This window comes from Lemur catta, chromosome 21, assembly GCF_020740605.2.
Source record: "Lemur catta isolate mLemCat1 chromosome 21, mLemCat1.pri, whole genome shotgun sequence".
Classification (NCBI taxonomy): Eukaryota; Metazoa; Chordata; class Mammalia; order Primates; family Lemuridae; genus Lemur; species Lemur catta.
In genome coordinates this window covers 33,829,668-33,856,569 of record NC_059148.1, presented here as the reverse complement: position 1 = coordinate 33,856,569, position 26,902 = coordinate 33,829,668, and the positions used below count along the sequence as shown (strand labels likewise).

At 59.5% G+C, this 26,902-nt stretch overlaps 1 protein-coding gene across 2 annotated transcripts; it reads right to left on the bottom strand.

Moving 5' to 3' along the window:
- Window positions 1-6,730: 6,730 nt before the first annotated feature.
- On the bottom strand, window positions 6,731-25,004 carry RUVBL1 (RuvB like AAA ATPase 1). 2 transcript variants are annotated; one of them, XM_045534246.1, is made up of 11 exons: window positions 24,797-25,004; window positions 22,405-22,491; window positions 20,460-20,592; window positions 17,851-18,002; window positions 17,301-17,390; window positions 16,280-16,429; window positions 15,071-15,134; window positions 13,206-13,404; window positions 10,472-10,574; window positions 7,873-7,964; window positions 6,731-7,057 (listed from the first exon to the last, which is right to left on the bottom strand). In XM_045534246.1, the coding sequence occupies exons 1-11, from the start codon at window positions 24,935-24,937 to the stop codon at window positions 6,898-6,900; spliced, it is 1,371 nt and encodes a 456-aa protein (XP_045390202.1). In that variant the 5' UTR covers window positions 24,938-25,004; the 3' UTR covers window positions 6,731-6,897. The 2 variants fall into 2 exon arrangements, with proteins under 2 accessions (XP_045390202.1, XP_045390203.1); XM_045534247.1 differs by lacking the exon at window positions 24,797-25,004 and adding an exon at window positions 22,614-22,810.
- Between the last annotated feature and the right edge of the window lie 1,898 nt (window positions 25,005-26,902).

Below are 26,902 nucleotides of genomic sequence, written 5' to 3'. Positions count from 1 at the left end.
GGGAAGAGGCACCAGGTCAGGGGTCAGCAGGAGGCCTCGGGCTGGGCACACCTGGTGGCTGCAGACGTCTAGACTCACCTGTGAGGCCACCTCGGACCAGACCTGCAGCTCGGCCAGGCGGCCCCAGCGTCGCGTGGACGGGGACCGGCAGGCGTGTGGCTGTTCCTCTAGAACATTCTAGAAGTCTTCCCGTTAACGCACCGAGCCGGGTGGCAGGACCACCATGTTGCCCCCCCTTCCTGGCCCTGGGCGAGGCCTCACCGCGCAGCCGCCACCTCAGCCTGGTGCTTCCCGAGTGGCCCTGCAGGGACAGCGGTGCCGGGTGTGCAGTGACGGTGACAAAGCTGTTCTGTGGGCCGGGGGACGGGAGCCACGGTAACCGCGTCCCACACGTGAGCTCACATCTCGCTTCTCAGCCTCCCTAGAGGACCCGGGAGGAAACAGCGTGTCCCCATTTCACAGGCAGAGGAACTGAGTTCCGGGGACATAGAGGGCGGGTGGGCCTCCCAGCTCGGGCCTGGGGGGGTCGGCCCGTGGCCTTGGGGGGACCCTGGCTCGGTAATGAAGGCGGGGGTGGGGCTGTGGCGCCATCTGGGCTCAGCAAAAGTCCCAGCCTGAACTTGACCCACCAAAGCCCCGTACTGGGAGAGTCCCAGGGGTCCCCTGTCCCCAACCCTGCTAGGGCCACCACCAGCCCCATGGGGTACGTGGAACAGAAGCCGCCCCCGCCCTCAGAAACCTCACCCTCCGGCAAGAGGGGCTCTGCCGTGTCCGCCAGACCCGCGTCCCCAGCTGATTGCCTGGCAAACTCCTATTCCTCCTTCAAAGCCCCACTCAGTAAGCCCAGAAACGTCCAAACGCCCATCAGAAGGCTGCATACGTTACAGCGCCCGCCCCCCGGGGGGAGGAGCTACGGGGACGGTCTTCGGATGCTGCGCTGTCGGGGACCACGCGAAATGCAAGGATAGCGTGGGCTACTGTTAATATCTGTGTTCAAAAGGGGTGTGGGGTAGCCCCAGCACTCCGGGAGGCCGAGGCGGGAGGATCGCTCGAGGTCGGGAGTTCGAGACCAGCCTGGGCAGCATAGCGAGACCCCGTCTCTACAAAAAAAAAAAAAAGAAGAAGAAGAAAAATGAGCCGGGCGTGGTGGCGCATGCCTGTAGTCCCAGCCACCCGGGAGGCCGAGGCAGGAGGATCGCTGGAGCCCAGGAGATGGAGGCTGCAGTGAGCTGTAATTGTGCCACTGCACTCCAGCCTGGACAACACAGCGAGACCCTCTCAAAAAAAAATTAGCAAACACTGAACTCTAGACGACACGTAGCTAAAGGTTTTAGGGACAAGACTCGGTGTGTCTGCAGCTCACTGTGAAACGCACAGACGACGGGGACAGGAGGGACCGACGGGTGGCGAGGAGGAGGGGACGTGTCTAGACCACAGGCACATTCTCACCCTGCTCACCTGCAGAGCTTCCAGTGTGTTCCGCGTGAGTTTCGCCGTCACTGTCGGGAACGCGCCGTGAGCGTGTGCTGGCTGTGACAGTACAGGTGTCTCTAGGGGGACACGCCAGGACAAGGCAGGCTGCTTCCGGAGGGGGCTCGGGGGACAGAGGTTGGGCGTAAACGGAGGCTTTTCACTGTCCGCCTCTTTGGTACTTTCTAGATTTTGAACCGGGTTCCAGAACGATCCGTTAAAAAAAAAAATCACGGGTTACATATATATATATTTTTAAATTAAAAGCCCAGCCCAGCAAGCCTCCTCCCCGACTGCTGTTTGTCCACGTGCCCAATTGGGACACACGCTCTTGTCACCCTGTGCCCACCCGGCTTAAACCTGCAGGGCCGGGAACCAGCGGGCTGGGCCGGGGCAGGGCGGGGACCGGTCCCACCACGCGGGGACAGGAGGGCTGTGTGTGCGTCCACGCAGGGGCGCTGTGGCCTCGCGAACGGCGGCCCCGCGACGCTGCGGTCCCAGGGAGGGTGACAGGGAGACGGGCTGGCACTGTCCCAGCTGCCACTCGCCCGTGAGACTGCCCAAGCGGGACAGGTCCCCCCCCAGCCCACCCAGAGGGACCCCCCAGCCCTTCCCACGTGCCAGTGCCACCCCCCCACCCCCATCCCTGCCTGTGCCCGCCTGTCCCCTGCTTGGGGTGCCGCCATCCTCCTGCAGTCCTGTCCCCTCCCCTTGGGGACGCCCCCGCGGTCCCCTCTCTCAGCACCCGGCACGCGGCCCCTCCCTTTCGGTTTGTGGCGGTCGCGTTGGCGCCCCTCTCTTCCCCCCAGTCTGTCCAACGGGCGCTTTTTGGAGACACCCGGGGGCGGGGGGGGGGGCTCGTCACCTCCAGTGGGACTTTGCGAGCTTTGGGTGACACAGGTTCGCTGAGAGCGCCCAGGGCACCTGTGTCAGCACGGCCCGACCCGGGGACGAAGCTCGCGAGGACAGGGACCCCTCGGGATAGGAGCCGAAGAAGAGCCGGTGGCCAGAGAAGCCCCCGTGATAGATGCGTCCCACGCCCCTCCCGCCCGTGGAGAGGTGCGGGAGCCGGGGGACAGTTTCCCTGGGGACCTCGCAGGCTGGCGGGGACTTTGGGAGTTACCCCGCGGGTCACGGGAGCTGGGAAACAGGGGGTTGGGGGTGTGCGGGGGCCTGACAGGTCAGATCCGGGGTTTCCAAAGACGCTGGGACAGTGGGCGGGGGTCGGGTGCGGAGGTCACGTCAGCTGTCACCCCTGGTCCCCTCCCGCACGCGTCCCTGTGGCGCCCGAGCCCGGGGACGACTCGGTGACACGTCTGTGCACCGCACATGCTCTCGGGCCCGTGTCCCCCACCCCTGGGTACCGCGGGGCCGGGGGACACCTGCCCAGACCCGCGCCCCGCGCCCCTCCCGCGTCCCCGGCGGCCCGCACGTGGCTCCACGGCCAGGTTCCTCCGGGTGCTGGCGGCGTCCCCATTAATCACGGCGCGACAGTGGCGGTGACGGCGGGCCATCGGCGGGCCCCCATCGCCCCGTCTTATCGCGCCCGCCCAGCCGCCGCCCGCCCCGCATTGATCGCGCCGGGCCGGGCCGGGGTCAGCGCGGGCCGGGCCATTAATCACCGCGCCGGCCGGGGAGTGACGGGACCCGCGACAGGGCCAGCCGGGGGGACAGGCGGCCCCCACCCCTCCCCACCCGCGCGGCCTCGTGCGCATCCGGCCACCCGCCAGGCCACCCCCCACCATCCCCATCTGGCCTGCGGTCCCCAGAGCCAACGTCCCCAGTTCCCCTGCCCAGGCCACCCCTCACCATCCCCACGCTGTCCCCAGACCCAGTGGAGGAGGGGTGGCCTGCACCGGAGGAGGTGAGAGGGTGGGTGACAATGAATGACCAGGCAGGTGCACAGAGTTGAGCACTGCTCCACCACCCGGGGGGGGGGGGGGGCCTGTCTTCCCAGGGCGGGACCACCAAGGCTGCCTGGGACAGGGAGTGGCTCATTCACCCCCGTGACACACGGTGTGTTCCTAGGGGCCCAGTGTGTCTTTCTGGAAACTTCTGGAAGCCTGCAGGGCTGTACTGGGACACGGGGGGGTCCTCAGCTCTCCGCGGCGGGGAAGGGCTTCCGCCGCCACTGTGACAAACTGTGACCTTCCCTTTTGCAAGAGAAGGCGGAGATGGGCAAGTCGTCACTGAATCTTTGTCTCCTGGGTCCCCGATGGTCCCTGGTGCCTTTCCCAAGTCGTCCCATCGTCCTCTGGGACGTGAGGGCCCATCTCAGAGATGGGAAAACCAAGGTTCAAGGAGAGGAAGGGACAAGGACCGAAGGCCAAGGGCAACACCACGGCCCTGCGCTCCCCGCCCAGGACAGCCCCCCTCCCCAGAGTGGGTCCTTCCCCGGTGGGTCCGGCTGCCCAGCCAGGGCCACCAGGACTGTCACCTTCCCCCCCGCAGCTCCGTTTTACTCGAGAAATGGCTAAGAAAGTTCCGCTGATAACCAAGAAGTTGGCGGGAGAGGATGGTCCCATTTGGTCCTAAGAAACAAACTATCTTATGAATCGATCCTAGATCGGGGGGCGGTTTGTGACCCTCAGAGGGGTGGCAGTGAGAAGGAGCTTGCAGGCCAGGCGCGGTGGCTCATGCCTGTCACCCCAGCACTCTGGGAGGCCGAGGCGGGAGGATCGCTCGAGGTCAGGAGTTTGAGACCAGCCTGGGCAGTGTAGCCAGACCCCATCTCTACTAAAAATAGAAAGAAATGATCTGGACAGCTAAAAATATATGCAGAAAAAATGAGCCAGGCGTGGTGGCGCATGCCTGTCGTCCCAGCTACTCAGGAGGCCGAGGCAGGAGGATCGCTGGAGCCCGGAAGGTTGAGGCTGTGAGCGAGGCTGACGCCACGGCACTCTAGCCCGGGCGACAGGGCCAGACTCTGTCTCAAAAAAAAAAAAAAAAAGAAAAGAGAAGGTGGTTGCAGTGGAAAACAAGCAGGGACAAGGCGGTGTCCTGGGGACAGCCAGGCCAAGGGACAATGTCTTTCAAGAGAGCCCTTCCCGCCCTCTGGCACCCCTGGGCCATTAGCCACCAGGATTTCCGTGCAAACCTCCCTCCCTCTCCTCGGCCGCGCAGTCGGCTCCCGGGGAGGCCCCGGGAGTCTAGAATATTCACCCGCTTTCCACGACCAGCCCCCCCCCCCGCCACCCCCGCTCCCCTCTCGTATGACGCCGATTTGTCACAAACCGCGCCAAGAATGGGGCTGCTGTAATTGTCGCTAGATTGCGTGTCAGCCCGATAAGATGTAACGAATGCCTCCCTCCGCGCCGCGGGCTCCGTTGCCCGGCTCGGTGACGGATGGAGAAACGTCGTTGTCACCGGCCGAGAGATCGCTCGTGAAAACTTCCCCTGGAAGATCAATGTCATCATCACCGGGTCTTTGCTGGGGGGAAGAAAAAAAAAAAAAATGGGAGGAAAATTACAATAAACCCAACCTTCCTGCCCGTCCAGAACCACGCCCCGCCCGCGAGCTCTGGGGGACAGGCCAGCGGGGCCGGGCCACCTCCCCGGGCACAGTCACAGCCAGGGTGGCCGAGAGCAGGAACCAGGGCTCTCGGGCCTGGGAAGAGCGAGGCCACCCGTCCCTCCGCACCCCCTGGCTCTGGACTTCAAGGTCAAGGTGTCCCGGGCAGCTGGGAGGACTGTCCCCCCCTCCCTTGGCCACAGCACGCCATTGTCCCCAAACTCTAAGGAAGGTTTGGGACCCGAGCGCAAGGCTCAGCCAGAGCACAGGCCCGGTCCTTGTCCCCTGGGCTGGGTCACCTTCCTCCCACCTGACCCCACTCGCCTCCCCTGCCGGGCACAGGTCCGGTTTCGGCCTCCAGCGACCGCAGACGGGGACAGTCCGGTTTTCGAATCCGGCTTTGTCTCTTCCTGCCGAGGTGACAGATTTAACCTGTGCCTCAACTTCCTCGTCCGGAGCAGGGGGCAGCCGCGCGACACCCGCCTGCCGGGGCTGCTGCAAAGCCAGAAGGACATTAACGCGGCCCCTGGTACACACGACCCTCCTTCCTCCGGCAGGGCTGGAGCTGGGGACGCCACAGGGACAAGCTCAGAGGACACGGACGGCCCGGACAGGGCCACAGTGCTCGGCTCTGACTCCAGGAAGGTCCCTCTGTTCCCCCGTGCTGTGCCACCCGGGATCTCCCTCGGGGGGCCAGGCCACTCTGGCAGCGGGGACCCTCCATGTCCCTTCTGTACCCTGCTGTCTACTGTCCCCAGGACGTGCCTGTCGCTCGCGGGAGAACGGAGCTGCCGGCCCCACGAGGACCTCACGGCTGATACAGACTGAGGCCACGATGGGACCAGATGGCCACCTCGGTCACTTCCCTCTGCCCCGTGTCACAGCAGCACTGGGGTCCGGCCCACGGGGGCAGAGGCCATCGCAAGTGTCCCCTACGTGCCTGGACATGCAGTCACAGCCGCGGGGACACGTCAGAGGGACACGTGAGCCGACTCGCAGGGCTCTCCGTGTCCCCAGCTGGACCGACCTGAGTGACAAGACAGACCGGGCGGGTCTGGGTCACGGCCCAAAGCCCCGAGCAAACGCCTGACAGTCCAACCGATCCGCCGTCCTGCGCAGAATCCGGAATGATCCAGAAAAACACGCAGCCCTCGAGGACGGGGAACGTCAACTGTCCCCTCGTGGCTGGGCTGCGTGTGGCGGGTTCCTTCCGGAGAGTTCAGTGAGGCGAAGCGGGAAGGACCCGGCACACGCGTGACCTCTGCCAGCGGGGCAGGGTCAAGACCGCAGGGCCAAGCGCATGGGAGGTGACAAGAAGGACGCTCGCCTCTGTGCCCTTCCCCCCCCCCGCCCCTGCGGGGCTGGCAGTCCCCGTCCGCTCCCGAGGACAGCGTCAGCCAATCGCCAGCCCAGGGACGGTCCCTGGAGCGCCCGATCGGGGTCCTGCAAGATCGTCACGGTCGTCAAACGCAAGGACAGTGTGGACGGAGCCCGAGGACACGTGACAACTAGGCGCAGTGTGTCCTGCGGACGGAGCACGGGCGGGAGGCACAACTGAGGGGACGCGGCCGAACACACGGGGACCGGCTCCCGCGTGTGACAACAAGGGCAGCTGGGCGTGGGGACCGGGGGACCCTCCCTGCACCGTGTCCACCCGGGTCTGTGCGTCTAAAACTGCTCTGAAAGGAAAGTTTGTTTTTCAAACATGCGACGAGAGAGAGGGACAGAGAGGGACAGAGAGAGACGTCGTCGAAGCAACCTGGGGGGATTTATTAGAAGACACGTCACACGAGGAAGGCCCCTCCGGCGACGCGAGTGCGGGGGACGTTGCGATAATTTAAACAGAAGCGCTTTCCACGCCGAGCGCGGCAGGGACACACACAGCCTGTCCCCAAGGGCGGAGCCACCGGGCCGCGTCACTTCATGTACTTGTCCTGCTGGTCGGCCAGGATCTTGGCCGAGGACTTGGCGTCGTAGAAGAGCTCGCTGATCTCCTCCACGTGCTCCTTCTCGATCCCGTCCTTGCCGTTGATCTTGGCCAGCAGGTTGGCCGGCGTCAGCAGCTGCACCGAGTACCTGGGGGACAGGGGACGGGGGACGGGGACACGATGGGAGTGAAGCCTCCCCCCAGCCCCCCGCACGCCGGCAGGAGCCCCGACACCCGGCGCTGGGCTCGCGCCAGTCACATTAGCACAGCAGGGAAGGGGACAGACAGCCGCCGTCCTTGCCCCGTGTAGACGGGCTATCGGCCACCAGGGTGACATCTGTGCTGCGCCCCGACCTTCAGCCTGGCCCGGAGGCTCCCTGGGAGGCACGATCGCCTCTGCTACGCACAGGGACTGCAGACTTAGCTGCACGCAGGTGGCCGGCAGGTGACGCCAGGGACAGATGGGGACACGTGACACGGCAGGGGTGAATTAACGCACGGCCAACCGGGAGCGCGTGGTTTGTAAAAGCTGCGCTCCAGCCAGACCTAGCGGCTCCTGTTCCCGCCCCCGACTTCAGGAACAAGAAGTGACTCTAGGGACACAGGGAAGGGCTGAGGCTGGTGACACCAGGGACGCTCCTTTTGCAGAGAGTCAGGACCCTGCCCGGGTACGTCCTGGCCAGGCCACTGTCCCCGAGCTGCTGGAGAACAGTCAGGACAGCTCTGTCTGCACCCGTGCCCAGCCGTCCCCACCCAGGGGGACAGGAGCCCTGGCGGGAAGGGGGTGAGCGGGGGCCCCGGCCCAGGGTGACAGCCGGCATCGGCTGCAGGACAAGGGGACGTCACCTGTCACTCGAGCTTTCCAAAAACCCACCAGCAGGCGACGGTGCGTGCCACGGCGAAGCGCCCCGGCAGGGGGACCTGCCTTTCCCTCCCGGGACGACCCCGCGAGGCCCCGGCTCACCTGAGCGTGGTCTTGGTGCCGATGTCCCCCAGGTGGTTCAGCGCCTCCTCGCTGATGCTGATGTTCTCCGTCTGCGCCCGGATCTTGATGATCTTACGGGGGGAAAGCACACGGTCACCACGGTCACCCACCGGTGACCGAGCTGCAGCCCCACTGCCGAAGCGCTTTGGTTACAAACCGCTTTGCTCTGCGTTTCTGTCCCCCTACCCCGTATCGTGACAGACGCGGGGACCCTCGCCCGGGCCGCGATGGCCGGGCCTGGCCCCCTCCAGGGGGACAAAACACAGGCCACAGGGCCGTCCCCAAGGAGGGGCTGCGCCCGGCTGGCAGACGGGTGACGGTGCCCAGGGGCGCGCGGCCACCACGCCAGCCCGTCGGTGCCTCTGGGCCGTGTCCCCGGGCACAGAGACGCGCAAGCCCCTCCCGACCCTGCCCTGCTGCCCCTCGAGGGCCCCAACCGTCCCTCCGGCAAGGCCACCGGCCACCTACGGGCGCCCAGGCAGGAACTGCCACTTGTGCATTCGCTTTATAAACACGACGGCAAATAAATCAACAGAGCTCCCTGCAGAGATTCAGCGGCCCTCGTACCACGCCGGGAGGTTCCTAATCTATCAGGCTCCACTCGGTTGGAAGATCGTGGTCGTGTCGGGTGGGGGGGACGCGGGGACACGGTGGCATCGAGAGCCCGCAGGCGCCCGGCGCGCGGCGATAAGGGGCCGGCGGGATAATGACAGCGCGCCGTGCGGGGCCGAGATAACTCCCGGCCGTCGAGCCTCACAGGACGCGGGAATTTGTCACTTTGGCAGCTTCGTAAACGAGAGATCAAGGAGCCCCGGTTTAAATTCAAGCCGTAGAAACACGCCCAGGGCGGGGACACGGGGACCCGGGGGAGACCGAGGCCCCAGCGACGGCGGCTTTCTGGGAGGGACAAGCAGAGCCAGGGGCTCGCCGAGGGTCCCAGGACAGACAGGACCGGCCGGGCGGTGGCTCTCCGGCCAGACACCCTGAGGACGGGACCCGAGCTCGGCTGTCTGGGGTCCCAGCCGGGCAGGGACGGGGCTCGTGGAAATTTCCAGACGGGCGCAAGGATGGCTGAGAGGAAGAGCCTGCTCCCCGCGTCATGGCAGGCGAAGTCCCCTCGGAACGCGGCTGCCCCCGACAAAGGGACTCTGCGGACTGAGGGAGCCGCCAGGCCCTGCCCAGAACAATGTCCCCGGGGACCTCCCGGGAGGTGTCGCCGGTGAATCCCGGGGCCTGGTCACAGGAAAGAGCTTCGGCCGCAGCGTCTGGCTGGCACCGAGTGGCACCGGGTACCCGCGACTTCTAGAACGTCGGGACATCTCGCCCCGCCTGGGGCAGGGGGAGCCGTCGCCGGCGCTCCGGTCTCGGGCCGCTCGCAAAGCGACAGCTCCTACGTGAGACCCCTGATCATTTCACAACCCGCAGGGACCGTCACGGGAGCCGGAGCAGACAAGTCACACCGAGTGTCTGTTTGCAGACCCGCCCCGGGCCTCGGTGAAAAGGCCGGGGGGCTGTCCCCGAGCCTGAGGACCCGCGGGGACCCTCCCGCCGAACCCCAGACGCCGCCGTGGCACAGGTGCCGCGAGGGACCCCGGAGGGCGGCTGTGAAGCGCGTGGAGCCGTCGTTAATCACAGTGCAAATGACGGCAGCAGGGATGGGGGACCGGCCCTACGTCACTGTCACTGTCACCCTTAGGACAACCTCGCACAGAAGCATGCCCAGACTCAGGGATGGCCACCACAGTGCTCCGGTGGCTCCACGGGCGGATGGCAGCCACCAAGCACCCCCAGGTGTCTCTGGCCCGACCACCCCCACGTGGGGCCACCTTCCTTCCTCAGCAGGACACGAGGGATCTCGGTCCCACCAGGAGGTGACTGTGGCCCCCAGCGAGGACGGGGAGATTCCCAGTAGCTGCCAGGACCCTTTGTCTCTGCTCCTGCTTATTCGGCGCGTGTCTCGGCTCCAACCTGGCAGTCGCCCGACAGCGGGACACCCCTTTTATCAGGTGACAAAGCCCCCGACCTCGACAGCCCTCCTAGATACCGGACACAGCCCCGGCTACGCTGTCCGACGGCTTCCGTGACCTGCCAGGGCTGGTCAGGACGGGCGACCTCTGACCCTGTCCTCGCACCCCGATGGCACGAGGCTGGCTGGGCCACTGGTGAGCAGGGGCCCTGCTCCTAAGCCACGCCCATCTGAGACGTGTCCAGCCACAGGGAGGCTGGGGTGGGTGGCACAGTGACCAGGCACGCGGGCTTCGGGAGCAGAGGGGCTGCCTTCCAGCCAGTGCCGTCACCTCCCGGCCACTCGCTGGCGTTACCAACGTGTCCTCGGCTTTGAAAGTGACAATGCTGAGAGCTCTCCCTGCCTCCCGGGTGACAGGGGAGCAGACGGGGCCACGTGGCCGAGCCCGTGCCCGGCTCAGCACGGAGCCCGGCGAACAGACCGCCACGGGCAGGGTCTGCAGGGCTGAGGACGGAGCGGAGCACGGGCCACCGGGCCAGACTCTGTCTCCAAAAAGTGACAAAAAAAAAAAAAAAGGTGAGGAGGAGGAGGAGGAGGAAGAGCGAGGCCCACCTGCTTCATCTCCTGCGGCGTGTACAGCATGGTGCGGACGATCATCACTCGGTCCAGCAGGTCCAGGGGGATGCCGTGGGGGGAGGTGATGTCCTCGGTGCCCCTGCACGGGGCCAAGGGGACCCCATCAGCCAGGCCCCTCCCCGACCAGAAACCAGGCGTGGGGAACAGCGGAGAGCCCCACAGCCACGAGCCAGCTCGTCACTGTCCCCGACAATCAGAGCGAGGGCCCCGGTGAACACACTAAGGTTCAGGGGGTGCACGGAACACTTCGTGACCGGGCGCGGGGGCTCACGCCTGTCGTCCCGGCACTCTGGGAGGCCGAGGCGGGAGGATCGCTCGAGGTCAGGAGTTCGAGACCAGCCTGAGCAAGAGCGAGACCCCGTCTCTGCTAAAAATAGAAAGAAATTATCTGGACAGCTAAAAATATATATAGAAAAAATGAGCCGGGCATGGTGGCGCATGCCTGTAGTCCCAGCTACTTGGGAGGCTGAGGCAGGAGGATCGCTTGAGCCCAGGAGGTTGAGGCTGCTGTGAGCGAGGCTGACGCCACGGCACTCTAGCCCGGGCGACAGAGCCAGACTCTGTCTCAAAAAAAAAAAAACCTTCATTATTGTAGTAATAATCGGTATCTTAGGAAAATTGAGCAAGAGATAAAAAAAGCCACCTAAAGCCATACTCAGAAATAATCGTCTAGATACTTACCAGACATTCGTATACACATTTTTATAAATTATACTAAGTAACCACATATGTATCTGCTTTTATTCATGTTGCTTTGGTCTTAATAATCAATCTTTTTTTTTTTTCCTATAGAGATGGGGTCTCGCTATATTGCCCAGGCTGGTCTCAAACTCGTGCCCTCAGGCGATCCTTTTGCCTCGGCTTCCCAAAAGTGCTGGGATTACAAGCGTGAGCCACCACGCCCAGCCAATCATGTTTAATGTTACTTAATAATCCGTTAAATATTTTACGTAACCCGAATGGTTGGGCGCTTAGGTAGTTCCCAACGGTTACTGTTACTGATGTTTCCAGCGGTTACTGATGTGTTGATGAGCAGTTTTATGCACACGGCCCGCTGTTGTAGTGCCCGACAGCACCCTGGGTATCTGTCTGAATGAAGGGGCGACCGTTCTGATTTACACAGCTACGTGAACGCTGTCATCTCGCGGCATCGGCGCCAGCACTGCGCATTCTGATTCTTCAATGTTTTGCTGTCCTGACGCTTTAGAAGAACAGGGAACGGTAGCACCTTGTTTCAGTGACGTCTCCTGGATTAGCAAGCAGGCAGCTGAATGTGTATCCCCTCATCTTCCTTTTTTCTGAGAAGCGTCTGATCCAGTCCTTTGCCTGTTTCTCTCCTGAGCCCTGCCAACCCTCGGGTCCCCACGGTGCCGGCTGGCGCCCTGCCGGGCAGACGCCGGTGGCATGCTGGGCCGGCCTGCAGCTACAGCGCTTGGAAATGCTGTAGCTGAAGCCACAGCCACCGGAGTCACAACCGCAGAAGGTGTATGTCAGCGTCACCCCCGGCGTTCCGAAGCTTGCGAGAGCCTGCAGAGTTTGCGGTAGCAGATGACCAATGCAACAAAAAAACAAGGCACTGCCATTTGGATTTCATTGTTCCTATCACAATACGTGGCTTCGGCTTTGGCCTAGGCCAACCGTTAATTCTGACATTTTGAGCATTCGGCAATTGTCCAGGTCATGAGGGAGCCTGTTCCCGACTGAAGCCACAGGGCCCGTTCTCCTGGGAACCCAGCGTGGGCGTCCCCCGCAGGGACAAGGCAATGGCACTTCTAGAAACGTGGCTTACAAAACAGACAAAGTCCTCGTCCAGGGCTCACATCCCAGTTTTGGTCCCCCGAGCCGGCCCGCGTGAAGACCCACACCCTGGGCATCTGCCCGTGGGTGACTGCAGTGTAGTGACAAGTCCCCACGGCCTCTCGCGGCCCTCGCTCGAATCAGCCCGCGTGGGCCTGGGGCCAAGTCTCCCGGGTTTCAGGCGGACCAGAGCCTGGTGTCCGCGGGGCAGGTCCTGAGACCAAAGCCACCCTGCTGTGCCTTTTTCCTGGGAGGGACGGCACGGAGGGGCCTTGCTTCTGGGCCGAGAGAGCTGCCAGGGTAGCTGGGACTACAGGCGTGCGCCACCACGCCCAGCTAATTTTTTCTATATTTTTTTAGCTGTCCAGCTACTTTCTTTCTATTTTTAGTAGAGACGGGGTCTCGCTACATTGGCCAGGCTGGTCTCGAACTCCTGACCTCGAGCGATCCTCCTGCCTCGGCCTCCCAGAGTGCTGGGGTGACAGGCGTGGGCCGCCGCGCCCGGTCTGGCTGGGTTCTTACCCTACCTGTACAATGAGGGACACTCAGTCTCCTCATTTGAAAACTGGAGCCACGATACTTACCGGTCAGGGCTCCCGTAAGCAGTGAAGGTAACACGTGCAAGGTCGCCTAAGGCTGACCCCATCTGACCTGCCCTTTGCCCTCCCCAGCGGAACGGCCACATCATGGCACCACAACCACATGGGAGACCCTCACACCCGCCGGGGGGGCAGCCGCTGCCTTTGGTGACCGTGACGCCGTGAGGCTGACACGCTTGCCTTTAAAACCCACACGCCCTCCACTGACCCCGCCCCGACTCGAGACGTCATGGGTTAAGAAAGATCCTGAGGAACGAAAAACGAGCCCAGGTGGGGGCAGGACAGGCCGCCTGGCCGGCAGGCGGCCACACTACCTGATGACGCAGTTGCCGCGGTTGGACGCGAAGATGACGATGGGGGCGATGGAAGATTCCAGGGCCCGGTGCAGGTAGGTGAAGCACTCGATGTCCAGCATGTGCACCTCGTCCACGAACAGCACGCCCGGGACCAGCTCCGCGATGCCCTGGTCGATGTACTTGTTCACCACCTTGTTGATCTCCCCTCGCAGTTTGTCTGGGACACGGCGGGCGGGGACGGGCACGCAAGGTCAGCCGGGTCGGTGAGGGGGGGGGGACACCCTTTCTCTCCCCGCCCCCCCGACCTGATTCACCCCAATCCCGGGCGTGGAGCCTGGTTTTCCCACCAGCTGCGGGACCCCCGGACAGGACACATCCCCACGCCAGGCTTCAGTGTCACCATGCGGACACAGCTAATCACACTATGGTCACAAAATTGGCAGCCTCCCCCGAAGACGCATTTAGTGAAATTGCAAACGCCGTGCATGCTGGTGTCCCGCGGGCACGTCCTCGCCACTCTGTCACACTCCCCGGCACGCCGTGCCACGCTGCACACCCCCAATCCCGCTCCCTGTCTGATCTGGGGGGCGCTGAGGTTCGGGAGCCCCCGGGTGAGATGCGTTTTCATATGCAAATCGTCCTGCGCTGTCCCCGGCAAATGACCCTTTCTCGCTCGGCCCCGGACGACAATGCTTAGGTTAATTAACTTTCAATCAAGCGCCCGGACTGAGGGATCCTCCCCGGGCGGAAGCCTGAGAGGAGGGGACAGCTCTAAGAAAGGCCCAAGCTCCAAGCTCCTAGAGGGACGAGTCTCTCAAAAGCTGCACGGGCCGGCTCGGGGCGCAGGGCTCATTGTCCACGCGGGCCCCTGCACTGCCGTCAGCGGGGTGTCGCTCACACAGGGGGCAGGGACGCTGCTGCCCCCGCGTCCCCCAGAGCCATCGGCAGGAGCCGCCCTAAGACGAGCACACTCAGAACCACGCGGACAGACAAACTGCCCTCGACAGCTCGAACGGAAAGGTCGCAGACTGCTGCCCCGACTGAAGATTTAAAACTAACACTTGCTCTAACTAAACATTTTAAGACGACAGAGCTGTGGGTATAATTAGAAAAGAGGGACGGAAAAGTCGGGAAGAGAAGCAAGGTACAGCAAAGGTGCCCACTGGGGTGGTGACATGTCCCCTGCGGAGCCCTGGGGAGTGTCCGGGAAGCCGGGCAGGGTGGCCGGCCGAGCTGCCCTATGCCCTGCTGGGCGGGACGGTGGCACCACCAGGACAGCAAAGCCCGGGCGCCAGCAGGAGCCATCCCGCAGGGCTGGGCAGCACAGATCCCCGATTCTGGGACCTCCAAGGGACCAGAAACCGTGACTGCCATATGGTGTCAAAACACAGCCAGAGACGGAGGATGGAGCCGGGCTCTGAGCTGCGAGGAACAAGGACCTGTCGCGAGGCGTTTCCTCAGCTCCGGAAGCCTCATACCTCATCAGAGGCCGGGCGCGGGGGCTCACGCCTGTCACCCCAGCACTCGGGGAGGCCGAGGCGGGAGGATCGCTCGAGGTCAGGAGTTCGAGACCAGCCTGAGCAAGAACGAGACCCCGTCTCTACTAAAAATAGAAATAAATTATCTGGCCAACAAAAATATATAGAAAAAATGAGCCGGGCGTGGTGGCGCATGCCTGTAGTCCCAGCTACTCGGGAGGCTGAGGCAGGAGGATCGCTGGAGCCCGGGAGTCTGAGGCTGCTGTGAGCGAGGCTGATGCCACGGCACTCTAGCCCGGGTGACAGAGCCAGACTCTGTCTCAAAAAACAAACAAAAAGAGCTCATCAGGACCCTGGGCCCCCCCCGGCGCGGTCCCCGGCCCGCAGGCCTCGCCCTTCTCCTACCTGTGATCTCCGTCTTCTTTGGCTTCATCAACTGGCCCATCATGGACAGGATGTCCTGCCCGCCCTGCGTAAGACGAGGGTCGCAGAGTCAGTGCCGCTCTTCCCCGGCCCCCTGCAGCCTCCCCGTCCCTCTCGCTGATTCTGCATTGGGGTCCCGGGGTCTGGGGACCCTAACGCACCCCCTCCCCACCCCGGCCCGGAAAGCACAGAGGAACTTGGAGAGGTTCCCCGTGACCTAAACGAATCAAACAAAATCCTTCCGTGGGAGGCCTGAGCTCCTGCCCAGCCTCCTCCTCCGGCCCTGTCTCCTCCCAACCCCTCCCCCCTTCCTTAGCCAACCAGGGCCTTGACCCCCTCCCCAGACACCCCGAGGTCTTTTGCAACTCAACGCTTTTTTTTTTTTTTGAGACAGAGTCTTACTCTGTCGCCCGGGCTAGAGTGCCGTGGCGTCAGCCTCGCTCACAGCAGCCTCAACCTCCTGGGCTCAAGCGATCCTCCTGCCTCAGCCTCCCGAGTAGCTGGGACTACAGGCATGCGCCACCACGCCCGGCTCATTTTTTCTATATATATTTTAGTTGGCCAGATAATTTCTATTTTTAGTAGAGACGGGGTCTCGCTCTTGTTCAGGCTGGCCTCGAACTCCTGACCTCCAGCGATCCTCCCGCCTCGGCCTCCCAGAGTGCTGGGGTGACAGGCGTGAGCCCCCGCGCCCGGCCTATTTTGTTTCCTTGAGTCACACATTTCCCAGAAACATCATCAAGTGGTAAAACGTTGTTCTCTACATTTTACTAGACAACAGCTCCAGCTCCAAGGTAAGACCCTGGGGGTTTTGCTGAGCACGGGGACTGACACGGCACTGTGGGGCTTTCCGGAACCCTGTAAACGACTCATGGAACACTGCCAGTGTCCTGCCACTGACACCCAGAGACCCCCAGGCCCGAGCCCACCGCTGGAGAGCAGCCACCGGGAAGCTGGCAAGCTCGGGGCTGGGCTCAGAGACAATGCACACGAAATCATCCGTGACCAGAGCCTTGGAATGGGGACAAAGGCACCCGGCACAGCTCATGTCGACGCTAATTGCTGAACATCACGGAAAGAAAAGGACCATCTGCCTGGAGACGCGGCGACAGCAGCAGCGAGGCTCTGACAATTCATTCCCAGAGGCCCGGGGCTCGGACGCGCCCGGTCACCCGGACGCCGGGGCGGTACCTGGGGCCGCGCGTTGGCCACGTCCAGGTCGTGCAGGGTCACGTCCTGGATGATTTCTTTCTTCTTGTGCACGTCCCCCTTGGGCAAGGGCACGTACTCTTCAGCTTCGAGGTCGAACTCCGTGGCGTAAGTGTCGCACCGGCCCTGTCTCTGCAGAGACAGAGAGACAGAAAGACAGAGAGAGAGAGAAACAAGAGTCAGAGTCGGGCGCGTGTCCCCCGCCAAGTCCCCAAATGGCCAAGAGCCACGTCGTCCTGAGATCAAGGTGTCGGTTCCCCGTTGCGGGCCGACGTGCCACACTTGGCAAACTCCAAATGCCGCGCCCCACGCCCCTGCCACCAAGAGAAGGAGCCTATGCGTCCCTCACCGGGCTCCAAAAACCGGGCTGCAAAACACCTGATACTTTCTCCAAAATTCTTTTTCTCCCTCCCTCTCTCTTTTTTTTTTTTTAACCACAGTGTGCGATTCCTGATAAAGGGCAAATCCAGTAGATTAAGCGCAGACGCAGGGAGCCGCGCGGACTCTTTTGCAGGTGGGTGATTAATCGTGTGATACGAGGTGCTCTGCTCGTCCCTGAGACACAGAGGGACGCTGCAGGGGACACGGGGAATCAGATAGAAGAAGAACAATGCCCACGGACGCGGCGTGTCCCTGCCGCATGCATGTATCTCGGGAAGAAAATACCAAGGAGATGAAAGGAAGATTAAACCCGCCACACATCTCAACGTGAAAATGACTCAAGTTGTTCTGGTTTCTCGCCCTGCACCTGCCAACAGGTTGGAGGATTTTTCTAACCGGCTGTCTGCTCTCAGCACGAGAAGGTCCGAGGACGGAGATAAAGGGGAAGAGCAAACTTTATTAGACGCGAAGGGACAACTGGTGACCTGTCACCAGGATCGTGACACACGCCGGCCGCCCTCCCTGCACGCCCCACGCTCCGTGAGGCCAGCAGCTCCTGTCACCCGGGTCTCCTCGCGGCAAACACATCGGGGACAACGCTTTGTCCCCAGACAGGCGTTACCTTCACGGCCCCGCTGTTGGCTTCGATGTAAATCACATCTCCGGCCTCCACTCGCTCCTTCTGCAAACTTTCAAAAATGCTGGGGTCCAGCTTAAAAAAAAAAAAAAAAAAAGAAAGAAAGAAAGTGAATCAGAGAACATGAAACGTTTTCCATTTTTTTTTTTTTTTTTTTGAGACAGACTCTGGCTCTGTTGCCCGGGCTAGAGTGAGTGCCGTGGCGTCATCGCAGCTCACTGCAGCCTCAGACTCCTGGGCTCAAACGATCCTCCTGCCTCGGCCTCCCGAGTAGCTGGGATGACAGGCGTGAGCCACCGGGCCCGGCCTCAGCTCACATTTTAACACACACAGTTTCCCAGGAGCAAGTAAGAAAAGCAGGAACGATCCTCACCGATCCTCGTAGCTACAAGCCCTACGCTAGATGCTGCTTAATACATGCAGTGTCCTCAGGCAGCCCGTGGGGTGTCCCCCCAGCACACAGGCGAGGACACCGGGCTGCAGAGAGACCAAAGCTACGCGGGGCTAGGAATAGCGCCCGCACGAACGTACTCACTTTCAACTGCTTGGTCCCTTTGGCTGTTTTGAGACCTATGATCACGTGGCTGATGGTTTTGCCGTAGCCGCCCATGGGGTTCTCCGTCTCGCATGGAGTCAGCTCTGTGACTTCACCTTCGTACACTTCCTTGGTCTCTTTTATCCGCAGCCCTGGAAGAGACGGCAGAGGGGGCCACGGTGAGAAGCAGATTCCTCTGCGACAACCTCTCTGTCCCTCCCCCTGTGACAGCCTCGTTAGCCCAACACTCCCGTGCCATGAGAACTGACCAATTGGCAGGGCGCGGTGGCTCACGCCTGTCATCCCAGCACTCTGGGAGGCCGAGGCGGGAGGATCGCTCGAGGTCAGGAGTTCGAGACCAGCCTGAGCAAGAGCAAGACCCCATCTCTACTAAAAATAGAAAGAAATTAGCTGGACAGCTAAAAATATATATAGAAAAAAAATGAGCCGGGCGTGGTGGCGCGTGCCTGTAGTCCCAGCTACTCGGGAGACTGAGGCAGGAGGATCGCTTGAGCCCAGGAGTCTGAGGCTGCTGTGAGCGAGGCTGGCGCCACGGCACTCTAGCCCGGGTGACAGAGCCAGACTCTGTCTCAAAAAAAAATAAAAAAAATAAAATAAATGAAGAGCTCTGTTCTCCTCCCCAATTTCGAGACAAAAACTACCTCTCCTGGCAGGAAGCCCTGATTTGCATTTGGCATCCTCACCACGAAGCTGCCTCTATTCCGCTAGGGGACTGTCCCAGGGGGCACAATCGCTCCCCGCTTTCAAATGCGGTGATTATCTTATCACTGGCTCGGCTGCCTTCCTCACCCCAGAAACCCAAGCGGGACCAGGACTCTCAGACACTCACGCTAAGGAAGAGTTTTACGGCCCCTTCATTGCACCCGATAGCCTATAAATGGCAGTTCTGGAATAGCTCCAAAGGGGGACGACAGGTTTCATTTCTGCCTTACCAAATTCGTCGCTCCTGAACATCAGGACACAAATGTCCCCGACACCATGCACGCAGCAGAAGACTGTGACACGGTGAACTTTGATTTTTTTTTTTTTTTTTTTTTTTAAATCAAACCTTTTGTCTGCCACGGAGATCCACTCCGGCAGATGGAATGTCTGCTCTGCTTACTGTCAGACGACGGTGACATGAAATTCCTCGAGGAGCGGAAGAAAGGCATTCCTGTCTCTCACGAGCCCCCACGTTTGCTTGCAAGGGGCCCTGTGCTGACAGGCAGGCAGGGGCGTGCGGCTGGGGGACAATGGGACCGGCTGTCGGCCGGGCTCGGGGCTGGGCCGGCGCTATCTCTGGCAACGGCCACGCAAATGACACGGATTTCATCTGCCGGCTCGGGTTTCTGAGTCCCTGACAGGGGCCTTCGTCATGTCAAGGAAGCAGCTCAGACTTATTTGTGGCCAGCTAACCACTGCCCCCCACCCCACCCCACCCCCGCGCCCCCCTCTGCCAGCTACACGGGAATTCAAAAGCGGAGGAAGACGGGCAGGACTCCCGTCCAAAGACACTCAGTGGCCGGCCTTTTTGTTCTCCGGTAGCGTCCAGAAATTTCTCTCCACCTTGCAGCCATCAAAAGAATCGCACTGCCTCCGCCCCTCAAAAACGGCAAGCCCCAAAACACAAGCCAGGGTACTGCATCTCTATTTTTTTCAACTTTTAAAGCATTTCAGTTACCTCGAAGCAACACAAACACCTGCACCCACATGACGGCCGGTGTGGTCAGATTTGATCAATGTCAGAAAAAGATTTTTAAACAAATTTTGAAGGACTCAGATATTTGCACAAGTTGGTAACAATTCCCTGTTCATCTCATTCATGAATGAATTAAATAAAATCGTTGGCACGTGTTTAAATAAGAGAAAGTACCCAGAAAGACCTTAAATCTTAAGAGTCCCGTGAGGCATTTCCACTCTATTCCAGATTCAACGTAAAAATCCATGGAACATACTACATGCGATAACATGGGCTGAACGCTGAAATTTGCAAATATAAACGTGGAGCTAAATAAACAAGACACAGGCCGGGCGCGGTGGCTCACGCCTGTCATCCCAGCACTCTGGGAGGCCGAGGCGGGAGGATTGCTCGAGGTCAGGAGGTCGAGACCAGCCTGGGCAATGCAGTGAGACCCCGTCTCTACTAAAAATAGAAAGAAATGATCTGGACAACTAAAAATATATATAGAAAAAATGAGCCGGGCGTGGTGGCTCATGCCTGTAGTCCCAGCTACTCGGGAGGCTGAGGCAGGAGGATCGCTTGAGCCCAGGAGTCTGAGGTTGCTGTGAGCGAGGCTGACGCCACGGCACTCTAGCCCGGGCCACAGAGCGAGACTCTGTCTCAAAAAAAAACAAACAAAAAAATCACTATTTTGTTGCATGAAGAACCCAGACCCGACGCTTGGGTTCACAGTTGCTCTGATTGCTAAAGCACTTCAAGGAGAAAAACTGGGTTGTTTGGTTTGGTTTGCAAAGATGATGCTAAAAAAAACAAAGAAATAGCAGTGCAACAACTGTTGAGTCACAAAAGCATTTTCACAGCAAAGCGGCTTCATTCAGCACACTGGGCGGGTGAGACCAACCCCTCCCGCAAAGCTCACGCCACTCACCGATGGCCCTGCGGAAGTTCTCCATCAGCACCTCCGTCTTCTTGATCTCTGTGGAATAAACCTCGCTGCCCACCATCGGGCAGAAAGGAACCTTGCTGCCCAGTTCCTGAGCGATGGCCAGCGCTAGGGCCGTCTGCGGAAGGAAATGACAGACACGCATTTGCTTCAGGGTCTGGAAAATACGATAATTCAGGCCGGGCGCGGGGGCTCACGCCTGTCACCCCAGCACTTGGGGAGGCCGAGGCGGGAGGATCACTCGAGGTCAGGAGTTCGAGACCAGCCTGAGCAAGAGCGAGACCTCGTCTCTACTGAAAAAATAGAAAAAATTAACCAGACAAGTAAAAATATATAGAAAAAAAAATTAGCCGGGCGTGGTGGTGCATGCCTGTAGTCCCAGCTACTCGGGAGGCTGAGGCAGGAGGATCGCTTGAGCCCAGGAATTTGAGGTTGCTGTGAGCGAGGCTGAGGCCACGGCACTCTAGCCCGGGTGACAGAGCGAGACTGTGTCTCAAAAAAAAAAAAAAGAAAAGAAAGAAAGAGTATTGAAAGTGTCTGCCAACTGAACAACACAGCCAGCATAACTGCCTTTTGCAACGAGGGCAACGTAATAAACACAAACCCAGGAGGAGTTTCCCACCAACAAACTTCTAGAAGGAACTTCTCAAGGATGTTCTTTAGGAAGAGGAAAAAGTGCAGGGAAAGGGAAGGTGTTAAGATATGAGAAGGTCCAGGCGCATTCCCTGTTGAAGATAATCTAATAACAAGAGAATAATAAGATTTTTAAAAAATAAAAAAAGAATGAATAGAGTAAAAAAAAAAAACGGAAGGAAAAAAAAGAGATATGAGAAGGAACAGCCAGCAAATACACGGTAAATGATTGCACAAGCTCATGTTGCTTGTAGAAAAACATCTTTCACAACTATAGCCCTTAAGATACACCATAAATTCAATTATGTAATTTCACAGCTATAATTAAAGTCATTATCCTACAACCCATCAGTTTAATAACTGCCCGAAACAGGTAGGGGGTGTGTTTTTCGAAAGGGAAAGGGACCTGGCTCAGGTCTCCCGGCAAAGCAACGCCAAGAGCTGGAATTTGAAGCCCGTTTCTTTACGCACCGAAGCCCAGGCTCCTACGCTCCTGAACCCAGTGGCGCTTTGCAAGAGCAAGCAAGGCTGGGACTCGGAACCACGGTGAGTTGGATGTACCTGGCCAGTCCCCCCGCGAATCCCAATAAGCCGTAGCATGTCCTGTCCCTGGAAGGCCCTTATCTTTCCTGCAAAGCTAAATCCTCTGCCAACTCCGCAGGGAAAGGTCAAGTGCCAGCCCCTCCCGGTTTCCCAGCCAGCAGCTGCGTCCGGCTGGAACTCCAGCTGCATCCAAGGTCAGTCAGCATCTCAGAGCTTAGGGGTCAACCGAGCCACCTCGTGCTGTCATGATTTCCTGCCCTTCTGCCCTGCGGAAAACGGGAAGCCCCTTGAAGATACAAAACTCATGTCTCTCATTCCTTGTTTCTTTTTCATTGCTCACACAGCCAGGATGGCGCTGGGTAAAGCTAGCGTTTGGAAACGTGCTTTGCCGACTCATTTCTCTCCCCTCAAATAAGACGTCACTCGGATTTTTACGAAGCCCCGAGGCCAACAGACATACATTTCCACGGCCAAGGAGACTGGAGAGAGATAAAGGACAAATTCTAGAGACAATGAGACCCCTCCTCTGAGGACTTCATTCTGTTTTCTCTGGAGGTCGGCCAGGATCGTTTGACTTCTAGAAGCACGGATTTTACATGCTCAATTGTATTATTGCACATTAGTTTAAAAAAAAAATACATGTAACCGATTTAGCCAAACAAAGCCTAGTTAAGTCGTGAATTCAATTTGGCTTAGATGTGAGGATCATTCTCTTGGGTAGAGTAAAAAAAAAAAAAATAGAGAAAATGAGTACCTTGCCAGTTCCAGGAGGTCCTGCCAACAAGACAGCTCTTCCAGCCATTTTCTTGCTTTTGATTAATTCTACGATGACGCCACATGCCTGCATGCCACCGTGGAAAGAAATAACAAATCAATATTACAGTGTTTCACGGGGCAGGGGAAAAATTCAGTCCCTGGTCCACACGACCCAAATGACACTGAGTGCCAGTACGCTGCAGCTACCGTTTTGGGGCCAGAGGCAGGGGAGACGAGGCAGAAGAGCCTTGTCACTTGTGAAGTTTGCATTCTAGCGCAGGGACACAAACACACAGACGTGGCACGAGATCACTGCTGCAAGGGGAAAAGGCTGATGAAGAGAGTGAGCGGCTAGAGGGATCCAGGCCTTTCAGATGACATTAAGTTGGATATGTGGGGCCGGGCGCGGTGGCTCACGCCAGTCACCCCAGCACCCTGGGAGGCCGAGGTGGGAGGATCATTAGAGGTCACGAGTTTGAGACCAGCCTCAGCAAGAGCGAGACCCCGTCTCTACTAAAAATAGAAAGAAATTAGCCAAACAACTAAAAATATACATAGAAAAAATGAGCCGGGCGTGGTGGTGCATGCCTGTAGTCCCAGCTACTCGGGAGGCTGAGGCAGGAGGGTCGCTGGAGCCCAGGAGTCTGAGGCTGCTGTGAGCGAGGCTGACGCCATGGCACTCTAGCCCGGGGGACAGAGCCAGACTCTGTCCCCCCCCCAAAAAAAAAAAAAAAAAATCTTGGCTCTACTGCTTAGCAGCTGAGTGCCCTTAGATTTACCTAACCTCTGTAAAATCACAATTTCCTCATCTGCACAGAGTTCATACAGTTCATGGTACACATGCTAACGGGTTTAGCACTAAAGTGTCCTATGTCTGAAATTTACTTTGAAATGTAAAAATGGATCGGTAGACGGATAAAAGGACAAGTATATGATAAAGCCACGGACTAAAACGTTAACTGTAGAATTTAGACATGTAGGTATTTATTACACGTCTTTTGGTTTTTTTTTTTTTTTTTTGAGACAGAGTCTGGCTCTGTCCCCCGGGCTAGAGTGCCGTGGCGTCAGCCTCGCTCACAGCAACCTCAGACTCCTGGGCTCAAGTGATCCTCCTGCCTCAGCCTCCCGAGTAGCTGGGACTACAGGCATGCGCCACCACGCCCGGCTCATTTTTCTATATATGTTTTTATTTGGCCAGCTAATTTGTTTCTATTTTTAGTAGAGACGGGGTCTGGCTACATTGTCCAGTCTGCTCTCGACCTCCTGACCTCGAGCGATCCTCCTGCCTCGGCCTCCCCGAGTGCTGGGGTGACAGGCGTGAGCCACCGCGCCGGGCCTTAAGATGAGCTTTTCTAATTCCCCAATTACAGATCGCCACCCCTGCAGCCGCGTTCCGACAGAACCCAATTTCCTCACCAGAGCCCACGAAGCCCCTGCAGCGACTGACCCCCAGCAAGGCAAGATGTGATTTTGTCACCTGTGTCTCACCACGTTGCCATGCGAGCTCCCTGGCAGCGGGGACCCCATGTACGTGTCCAGGTCCCCGCTGAGACCCTGCGGGCTGGCGCGGAGCACCCCCCATCGATACGGGTCAGCCCCCCGGGGAGGTGTCGCCCGTCCTCCCGGGGGACCGTTCCCTTGGCCCTAAGGAGGCCACAGGGGACACCCACAGCGCGCAGGCGCCCTGGGGACCCCCAACTTCATCCCGAGTCCCCCAGGGACCCCCAACTTCATCCCGAGTGCCCCCGGGGACCCCCAACTTCATCCCGGGGACCCAACTTCATCCCGGGGACCCCCAACTTCATCCCGAGTGCCCCCGGGGACCCCCCACTTCATCCCGAGTCCCCCAGGGACCCCCAACTTCATCCCGGGGACCCCCAACTTCATCCCGAGTCCCGCGGGGACCCCCAACTTCATCCCGGGGACCCCCAACTTCATCCCGAGTCCCCCAGGGACCCCCAACTTCATCCCGGGTCCCCCCCGGACCTTCAACTTCATCCCGGGGACCCCCAACTTCATCCCGGGGACCCCCAACTTCATCCCGAGTCCCCCAGGGACCCCCAACTTCATCCCGGGTCCCCCCCGGACCTTCAACTTCATCCCGGGGACCCAACTTCATCCCGAGTCCCCCAGGGACCCCCAACTTCATCCCGGGGACCCCAACTTCATCCCGGGGACCCAACTTCATCCGGGTCCCCCCTGGGACCCCAACTTCATCCCGGGGACCCCCAACTTCATCCCAGGGACCCCCAACTTCATCCCGAGTGCCCCCGGGGACCCCCAACTTCATCCCGGGGACCCAACTTCATCCCGGGGACCCCCAACTTCATCCCGGGGACCCAACTTCATCCCGGGGACCCCCAACTTCATCCGGGGCCCGCCCGCCGCACCTCGCGCGCGTTCTCCTGCCCCACGAGCCCCGAGGCCGCCTGCTTGGCCAGGCCGCTCTCGTCCAGCCCCAGCCCCTTCACGTGGCTGTGGGACGCGATGCGCTGCGTCTTCGTGGTGCTCTTCACCTCCTCGATCTTCATGTCGCCGGCGCCGGGAAGCCCAGGGCCGCGCGGAAGCCGGGGTTCCCATGCGGCCGTTACCACGGCGACTCGCGACGGCCCGCCTCCGTCGGCGTTTCATTGGTGGAGGCGCGTACGCCTCCGCTTCCCATTGGCTGACGGCCACGCCCGTCGAGGCTTGTCGGGGGAAGCTCCGCCCACCGACTTCCGGTTGTGTCTCTGGGTTGGTTTCCCCCGCGGGCGCGCTTCCTGTTCTGGCCCGGTCCGGCCTGGAAAGGGGCCGTTTCCGGGATTCGGTGCCGGGCTTGGGCGGTGGCCCTGGGTCCCGGTGTCAGTCGTGCCATCCTGTTATAATAACATTTGCACGTCATGCCCCTGTGCCAAGCTCAGATTATTATTCTGACGATGGAGGGACTGAGGGTCACGGCTTAAGCTTTGACTTTTGGTTCCTCAGCAGCGTTTTTTGACTGTCATGTCCCCATCTCCCTGGGACGGCCCAGCTCAGGCAACCTCTGACCCGCCCAGAACCTTCCATGCGATCATCTTCCTCTGCCTCTCGCCTCCACCGTCCCCCATAGATAAGGTCCTCGCTTAGTTGACTGTAAATAATATTTGTCAGTTCCCAAAACTCTGCAGCCCTTTAAGTTAGTGTAACTCCTAATGCACATAAATGGAGGCTCAAAAAGTCCCCCAAAAAAGTGAGATTTCTCAAAAAGTGACCTGCCCCAAAACGCACAGCAAATGATCAGCAGAGCGGGAACTCTGCAGGCTTCTAAACCTTCATCCCACGGCTTCAGATGAGTCAGCCAGCAAGTGTGTTGTGTGTTAGGTTTCATGATATTCCTACAACCTGCACCGCAGGTCATTTATTCATTCAACAAACATTCGTGATCACCCGCTCTCAGCCGGACACTGCAATGCACTGGGGATGCAGGGATAAAAGACAGCCCTGAGGAGCTTACTCCTGGGTTGGAAAACCTGCAATGTGACATGTGCTGGGACAGGTGCGCCTAGCTGGTACCCAAGCCCACAGCAGCCTCAAACTCCTGGGCTCGAGCGATCCTCCTGCCTCAGCCTCCCGAGTAGCTGGGACTACAGGCATGCGCCACCACGCCCGGCTAATTTTTCTATATATATTTTTAGCTGTCCAGCTAATTTCTTTCTATTTTTAGTAGAGACGGGGTCTCGCTCTTGCTCAGGCTGGTCTCGAACTCCTGACCTCGAGCGATCCTCCCGCCTCGGCCTCCCAGAGTGCTGGGATGACAGGCGTGAGCCACCGCGCCCGGCCCCAGCATGTATTTTACGCACTGGCTTTTATGGGACTTGGTAATGGTTTCTGTGAGTTAAGTCCTCTGGCATTTGCAGAGCCCAAAAGAGAAGAGCCCAAGCCATGGGACGCTGAGATTGTTCCTGGTGGCATGAGATTCATCAACCCCAGGGACATGACCCCTAAGGCACCCTATGAATTTGCCTGGCCTCTCTCTGACTTTTTCCTGATCATTACTCTTAGATAACGAACAAGTCCTTCCTCTATATTGAGGAGAAAGCCTTTCAGCCAACTGGCAGTCAACATGCGGTGCTCTATGAGACTTTTTTGTGTATCATCTCATTAGTGGAAAAGACATTTTTTACATTCGTTCTTTTAAGCCCCAATCGTTGGCTCTTTTGACACAGAGCAAAGGGAAAGATTTCCTTCCAGCCAAAAAAAATGGGAGGGTGGGATGAGGATTTCAGAGCTCAGAGGAATCCCCTGGAATACTTAATTGGTCTAGTGGTTTTCTTCAAATCACGTTCCCTAAAATTGTGGAATCCTTTCACGGCCAGTGTGCGTGGGGAAGGGGGACATTGAGGGTGTAGCATACCAGCTCCACCATGTTGCCCCTTTCATCAGAGCTGTTCCATAGTTTTGCTGCTAAAGAACAGTTTAAGAATCACTGATCTGGGCCGGGCGCGGTGGCTCACGCCTGTCACCCCAGCACTCTGGGA

Bases quoted from the DNA above. Each gene is read 5' to 3' on its own strand.
- RUVBL1 (XM_045534246.1), bottom strand. From the start codon at position 24,937: ATGAAGATCGAGGAGGTGAAGAGCACCACGAAGACGCAGCGCATCGCG. The intron at 18,003-20,459 runs GTGAGTGGCGTG...CGTCTCTTCCAG, and splicing joins GAACTTCCGCAGGGCCATCG to GGCTGCGGATAAAAGAGACC. The intron at 10,575-13,205 runs GTAGTGTGGCCG...GGCCCCGTGCAG, and splicing joins CGCGGCAACTGCGTCATCAG to GGGCACCGAGGACATCACCT.